General features: G+C 33.1%; 1 protein-coding gene across 1 annotated transcript; it reads left to right on the plus strand.

The window, feature by feature from the left end:
- Window positions 1–4,844: 4,844 nt before the first annotated feature.
- LOC109704756 (myb-related protein Zm1-like) lies at window positions 4,845–6,477 on the plus strand. Its single transcript, XM_020225531.1, has 3 exons — window positions 4,845–5,044; window positions 5,434–5,563; window positions 5,665–6,477. The coding sequence occupies exons 1-3, from the start codon at window positions 4,906–4,908 to the stop codon at window positions 6,284–6,286; spliced, it is 891 nt and encodes a 296-aa protein (XP_020081120.1). The 5' UTR covers window positions 4,845–4,905; the 3' UTR covers window positions 6,287–6,477.
- Window positions 6,478–8,006: the final 1,529 nt, after the last annotated feature.

The raw sequence follows: 8,006 nt of genomic DNA on the forward strand, positions 1-8,006 counted from the left end.
GGATGTCAATGGGTATGGATATCCGAAATTTTATCCGAATTTGAACCCGAATGAAACGGATATATCCGATAGATATGGATATGGATTCGGATATGAATATCAAAAATATAAACCCGACGGATATGGATTCGGATATGGATTTTGATTGTACCCGACCCGAACCCGAACCCAACCCGAACCCGAATTTATTTTGTATTATATATAATATATATATAAAAATTTGATATTATATTTGAATTTGTATTTTAAAAATTTAGGTTTAATATAATATATTTTGAAATATTGAAAAAAAAAATAATTGTCTCGGGTTCAAATTTTCGGGTTCAGGTTCGGGTTCGGGTTTCGGATTTTTGGTCGGATTCGGGTTTGGATATGAATTTTTAAAATCCGTCGGGTTCGGATCTCAGGTTTGGAGTCGGGTTCGGATTCAGATTTTTAAAAATTCGCCCCGAATCCAACCCGTTGATATCTCTAAAAAGGGAGGAATTCTACACGGTCACACTTGCACCACGTCATCAATAACAAGCCAATCACATTCCTTCTTTTCAAACAAAAGTACAATAAAAATATTTTTTTACAATCATGATGGGACATATATTCTTAAAATGATTAATTTGATTGATTTGTTACGCCACGTCACTAATATACCCGTTGCATTCTAAAATTTTTCCTCTTGTAGATCTCATGTTTGAAACCATCATGTCATTTGTAAACTCACCATTTAATGCTCCTTCACTCGCTGGCTCTTTTAGTTTACCTACCAATTGAACATGTCTCTCAACCCACAAAAAAGGGCTCCCGAAATTTTCTCTGCTTTGAAATTTTGGCGGTCCATAATTTTGACTTCGTTTTGTTTTTAGTTCGTGATTCTTCAGCTACCCCCTTTTCTTGCTTACGAACGTGGACTAGGACGAAAAATTCTAGAATGCAACGGGTATATTAGTGACGTGGCATAACAAATCAATTAAATTAATTCTTTTAAGAATATATGTCCCATCATGATTGTAAAAAAATATTTTTATTGTACTTTTGTTTGAAAAGAAGGAATGTGACTGGCTTGTTATTGATGACGTGGTGCAAGTGTGACCGTGTAGAATTCCTCCCTTTTTAGAGATATCAACGGGTTGGATTCGGGGCGAATTTTTAAAAATCTGAATCCGAACCCGACTCCAAACCTGAGATCCGAACCCGACGGATTTTAAAAATTCATATCCAAACCCGAATCCGACCAAAAATCCGAAACCCGAACCCGAACCTGAACCCGAAAATTTGAACCCGAGACAATTATTTTTTTTTTCAATATTTCAAAATATATTATATTAAACCTAAATTTTTAAAATACAAATTCAAATATAATATCAAATTTTTATATATATATTATATATAATACAAAATAAATTCGGGTTCGGGTTGGGTTCGGGTTCGGGTCGGGTACAATCAAAATCCATATCCGAATCCATATCCGTCGGGTTTATATTTTTGATATTCATATCCGAATCCATATCCATATCTATCGAATATATCCGTTTCATTCGAGTTCGGGTTTGGATAAAATTTCTGGTATCCATACCCATTGACATCCCTACTCCTTTTATTGAAGAGATAATATATAAAATAACTTTCAAAATATTTAAAATATTTTATATACTTTTTTTTATTTCAAATTATAGTTCTTGTATATTTTTTTGTTATTTTAAAATAATTTCGCTACTAGTATTTTTTTTAAATCGTCTCGAGTTAAATTTCTATCAGAGTTAAAATATCTCTTTTGTCTCTAATTTAAGGACAAATAAAAAAAGTTGGTGACGGTGGAAGTGTATATTTAAAAAAATTTAAAAAATCAAAATAATTCTTTTGCTCCTAATTTAAGTACAAATAAAAAAATTTGGTAATCACAGAAAGATATATTTTAAAATGTAAAATAGTAATTTTATAGAGATAACTAATATTCCTACTAGTTTATTAATAAAATTTAACTCCAAAGTATAGTTGAAATAATTTAAAATGTTAAAAAAATATTTTTAATATTAATTTTCTAAGAGGGATAAATAAAAAAATGGATAACTTTTTAGAAATATATAAGCAAAAGCAATTGTCCCTTTTATGAATAGTATTAAAAAATTTGATTAGCTCAAATGTCTTTTGTACGGCAACCTGTACGTATGTGATGCGTATTTGCAAATAAATCAGATTTGTTAAGTTTTTAAGTCATAATAATTAAAAAATCAGCGTCAACACAATCGGTCACTCAAATATCTGTTTGTGGAAATTTTGATCAACTGAATTATCTCTTATCATATAGCACCACGTGCATAGATTTGTAATATATATTTGCAAATAAATCAAATTCATTAAAATTTGTAAGTGCTGATAGTTTAAAATTAGTGTGAGTATAACGTGTCGCTAATCAGATTTTATTGCGTAAAAAATTGCATTAGGCGCATATGATACTAGTCTTTTTCAGGATTCAAATTATATTCTCTGTTGAAGACTTAAAAGGTTTTTTTTTTTATTTTATTTTAAAATGATGTGACTCGGAAGAGAATGTGCTTCCTCGAGCTGGTCATCAAGGACTGATTGATGCAAGTTTGAAACATGTTTGGTCAACAATTTCACAAGTCTTTGTAGCAAGTAGTTGTATATAATTAGACCACGTGTGAGTTGATATAGAGGGGTGATTTTGAGGTCAGAGATTCGAGCCTCTGGAGCATTCACAAATATAGTACCATACTTTATAGAAAAACACAAAGGAGCTTGTAGATAAAATTCATCTTCTTAAAACTCAGTACATGTCAAAATATGTAGAAAAACACATCACGGTAAAAATGCATGTTTTTCATGATCAGTTTGAATGCGTATATATTTTCTCTTATACATTTCTTTTGTATATTAAAAAAAATGTAAAAATTAGCAAACAAGCTAGAACTCCACAATGACATAATATACTTAGCCTCTAAGTTATGTTGAGGAAGGAAAATAAATTACGCATATGTTGGCACCTTATAAACAGAAAACTAGCATATTTTTAAATACAAATTAACAAATAAAATTCTCATTCTAAACATATTCACATCAAATGATTTATTTGGACATGCAAACAGATACTCAATTTTATTTGTAAAATAATTATAATTCATGAATCACTGACTGTAGTTATCTAAATTTATCGACCTCCTAAGCTATTTCTAGCCTCTCCCCCTCTCTCTTTCTGCCTCTCTCTCCTCTCCGTCCCTTCCTTTCGCAAACTTTTTTTTTTTAATTTTAATGCTTCAACTGTTTTATTCTCGCAGCTAAATTTATTTTTTTAATAAATGAAATGAATAATTTGCTATTTTTATGCAAAAGAATAATTTTTTTGGAAAAATAATTGTAATCCATGCACGCTCCCACGCCAGTGGAAACTGGTTACTATTGCTAAACCGTCCAATTATTAATGGACGGACGATCTTTGTCTTTATCGACTGGGCCCCCACATTCCACGTGTCACTTAGACACGGCACGACATGAGCCAACGCCTTGGACCCAAGTTGGTCTGTGCCTACCTAGCTGTACCTGTCCCCTCAATGCGAATCACGAATTATTATTATTTTTTTAATCCCTTTTTTACTTTTTAAGCTAAAGATATAATTAAGGAGAAAAATCTGAAAATGCGTCTTTATCACTTGGTAGCAAAAATTTAGGCGAAGAAACGTACGTGTTAAAGATGTTGTTTACTCAAAATGGCAACTTCTAAATTTTGTTGAAGTGATTCGACAAATTATTCAATTTTACAAGATACCTTTATTTTCTAGATGAACAATATATACGTAAAACTAATGGAAGGGATTAGTTTGATAATAAAAATTAACATTGTATACAAGCGATTATGTCATAAACTTCTTTCTTTGGGAATAAGTTATGACGTTATGTACAGTTCCAGGTGTAAGAATTTTTTTTCCCTTTTTTTTTTTTTTTTTTTCATTCTCATATGCCGTTGGATTTTTTTTAATATATTTTTTTAATGAAAACGCAGCAGTTTTGCATCATGTTTACGTGAAGGATGTAATTACCATGGACGTGGTGACTTTACTTGGTTGAAATTTGAGGTATTTTCCTGCGTCATTATTTCTTTTAAAAAATTTTTAATAGTAATTTTGTATAATTTTGCTATGTCAGTTGATTGGCTTGTAATATATTCTAGGTAAACGATGGATAAAAAATTGTTTACAAAGTTTTAGAAGCAAAAAAGGTTTAATTTTTACTTTTTATTGCCAAATAAGTATTTTGGATAAAGTACAGCAAACAATCACCCATCCTCTTTTACATTATTTTATGTAAAAATACCAAAAGTGTCTTAAAATTAATGGAGTTCATTATATATCTCTAGAATCCTAATTGAATTGCTATAGTCATTGCCGTAATTAATGGCCTGTATAGTTTTGTTAAAACCCTCTTTAATTAATTAGTAGTAAAACGCCCATGACGTGTGGAGTTATGAAGTGGCCGTAACGTGGCGAACGTACATCCACCAATTAATGCTAAACGAGAGAAAAACATTTCAATGATTGCCTTTTCTCAGAAGTTGAAGCAAAATAATTAACAACAAAATAACAACATCATTATCCACGTATGTTGGTACAAAATCAAAGTAACAGTGTAACATCCACATTGCCTTTCACATATATTAATTTGTTTAGTAGGGTTTGGTGAGGAGAGGATCAAAGTTTGTGGGGGCCATGCGCAAATCGTAATTGTACTCTCCCAGTCAACATATCTCCTCTCGTTCACAAATTATATATCCCCAGTATCTATATATATGCGAAATCACTAACTCTGTCTCTTTGCAACTGAAAAACTAACTAGTAATAAGTTATTGCTTTTGCTAAAGAAAGAGAGTGGGCATCACACTACAAGTACGGTTGGGTCATGGGCCGAGGCCGAGCACCGTGCTGCGAGAAGGTCGGGCTAAACAAGGGATCGTGGACGCAGGACGAGGACGCGAGGCTCATCGCCTATATTCAGAAACACGGTCATGGAAATTGGCGCGCTTTGCCAAAGAAAGCCGGTATGTATTCATCTGTCTCTCCTCTCTCTCTCTCTCTCTCTCTCTTTTCGCGGCATAAGAGAGAGAGAGAGAGACGATGTTAACAAAGTTATTTTTGTTATTCACAGAGTAAATTAAAGAGAGAGAGTACGAATTTTGGCTCAGATAAACGAATTTATCCTCTGCTAATAAATATGCCTCCTCCTATTGATCCTCTTAGAGCACTCAAAATATTGTTAGTGAAGTGAAATTTGAGCAATTAATCCAAATTACAGCTGAGATTGACTACATAACCCACCACCTTTTTCTTTTTTTTTTTCTGCTCGATATCAATCGACGTGTAATTGAAAAAGAAATGGAACAGTGAACTGTTGAATTGAATTTTATTTTTTATTTGGAGACTCGTGTAGGCTTGCTGCGATGCGGGAAGAGCTGTCGTTTGAGGTGGATCAATTACCTTCGGCCCGATATCAAGCGCGGAAACTTCACCAAAGAAGAAGAGGAAAAACTAATAAAGCTACATGATTTGCTCGGAAACAGGTAACTAAGATGCGAAAGTACATAAATTCTCCACTCGTTATTGCTATCTTTCAGCATCCCTGATGGTTATTACATTGCTGTAAAAACGCTCTCACTCGTAGATGGTCGAAAATTGCTTCTTTTTTACCGGGGAGAACCGATAACGAGATCAAGAACATATGGAACACGCACATAAAGAAGAAGATTGCATCGAAAGAGGCATCGATCTTGTCCTCCTCGTCTACACCTCGTTCTCGTGGCCTACAAAGTGAGGCCAATCGAGAGAGCGAGAGCGAGCATGCGGACCGAAGCTTAGACACTTCGTCCTACTCGTTCGACAAGCTCGACGCGCGCGTCGAGCCCAGCATCAACATGTCGGACATGTCTCGTTCCTCTTCGTCGAGTTCTTTGGCCACGAACAACCACACAGGAAGAGAAGAGGAGGCGGACGCGACGGAGGGGAATTCCTTGGCGATACCCGACGTACTAATCGATCCCGAGCTGATTTGGAGCATCATGGAGGACTACGACACAAAAATGCAGAGCGCGCAAGTAGGAGCGGAGGGTAAAAGATTCGGGAAAGAAGGCGAGAGGAGCAGAGAGTGGTTGGAGGACATAGAGAGGGAGCTTATGTGCGACGGCCCTTCGTGTGAAACGGAGGGAGATCCAATAAGCAGTTATTTTCAGATGGAGCCATCATCTCCTTCCCCTTTGAATCTACATGAAGTTGACATGATGCCTTGATTCAATGTAATCAAATGAGAAGTAGGTTTAGATGACACACAAGGGCCTTTTCTTGAGAGGGTCTCTTCTTAATTGTAAAACTTATTATTGGAGGGTGCTGGGGCACCACCTCCTAAACTCTAAACCAAGGAGTCAACCTTATTGGTGATTTAATTAAGTGTAATGTAATATATTATTATTATTATTATAGCAGTACAAATAATGGTGGTGCTACCACCATTCCATTATTGTCATGGTTGATCTGTTGTCATGGTGTTGTCAGCAGAGTGCTGAGTTATTCTCAAATTAAGTTTCCACACCAACTCTCTAATAAAAGAGAGAATGTATATGCAGTAAATTAACATCTAATTAATTTCATACTGGTATATGTACTTTTGTGGATCAATCTTTTAATGAAATTGCTTTGAGAAATTAACTATCAAAGCCATAAGAACCACTTCTGCTGATGTGTGTGCAGCTTACAATCTTCTGAATTATTTTAATTAAATCCTTAATTTTATTTGCCAAATCTCAACCATGCATCACTTTTGTACTTAAGAAATTTGTCGACTTTTTTTTGGATAGTTTTACTCTTTTATATTTTTGTTTGATTTTGCCCAAAGTAATAAGCTCGGTATTATATCACGATTTTGTAGACTATTTTCTAATTATCATTAGCATGCAACATGAAAGAATGACATTTTATAATTTTCTTAACGACTAATTCTAAATTTGTAGTGGGAGACTGACTGATAATTTTCTTAACAACTGATTTTAAAGTTGTAGTGGGAGACTGGCAAATTAGGATACATAATCCCGTAGATTTCAATCTAGAGAAAGGCTATTTATATATTTAAAAATAGAGTGTAAATTTTACACCTACCAACTCAAAAGTTTAAAAATTTTTTTTTAATTTTTAATATTAAAAATTTTATAAGACTAATGAGAAAATATTAGCTTTCTATGAATGGGGGGTTTACGTCACTTTTTGAATGTAGAGTTTGTAGAGTGGATGTAGAGTAGAATTGCTTATGTAGTACTTCTAGTAAATGAAAATTTTGACAACAATTTTGAAAGCTAGCATGCCCATTTCAAATTGGGAAATACTTGAGGGTTGTTTAACTATTGCATGAACCTAATATACTCCCCTATTTTATATACCACATAATATTTTATGATTAACATTATAAATAGTTAAATAACTTTGTGTATAAAGAAGCTCTGGAATATAAAACAAGGAGACTGAGATATGAGAGAACGTGAAGGAGGAGAGCGGGATATGAGACAAAGTGGAGTATAAACATGAGTTGAGAGACAAAGTGATTGGGGAAAGCGATGAGAAAGAGAATGAGAAAGAAATGAGAGAGAAAAAAAAATAAAAATTGAGAAATGAGAAGGGAATGAGTGAGAAATGAAGATGGAAAATAAAAAAAAAGAGAAAATAAAAAAATGAAGATAGAGAGAAAATAAGGAGATGATGCGATAATAATTAAAATGCTGTATCATAAAACTTAGATAGAATTTAAATGTCTACGTCAAATTAAGAAATTTAAAAAGATAGAGTCATACTAGATTTTGTTAAATTCGATTTATTTATTAATATTATTAAAAAATAAAGAAAGTAGATTAATGACTTAACAATTATTAAGAAGTAGGATTAGAACAAATTATAAGGATATTTAAAATTTTAAATTAAAATTTTAAATTTAAATTCATATGGTTCAATTTTAAAGTTTAAATT

Source organism: Ananas comosus, unplaced genomic scaffold, assembly GCF_001540865.1.
Source record: "Ananas comosus cultivar F153 unplaced genomic scaffold, ASM154086v1, whole genome shotgun sequence".
NCBI lineage: Eukaryota > Viridiplantae > Streptophyta > Magnoliopsida > Poales > Bromeliaceae > Ananas > Ananas comosus.

Excerpts from the sequence above, each read along its gene's own strand:
- LOC109704756 (XM_020225531.1), top strand. The coding sequence starts at position 4,906 with ATGGGCCGAGGCCGAGCACCGTGCTGCGAGAAGGTCGGGCTAAACAAG. Across the intron at positions 5,045-5,433 it reads CGCTTTGCCAAAGAAAGCCG|GCTTGCTGCGATGCGGGAAG; the intron begins GTATGTATTCAT and ends AGACTCGTGTAG. Across the intron at positions 5,564-5,664 it reads CATGATTTGCTCGGAAACAG|ATGGTCGAAAATTGCTTCTT; the intron begins GTAACTAAGATG and ends TCTCACTCGTAG.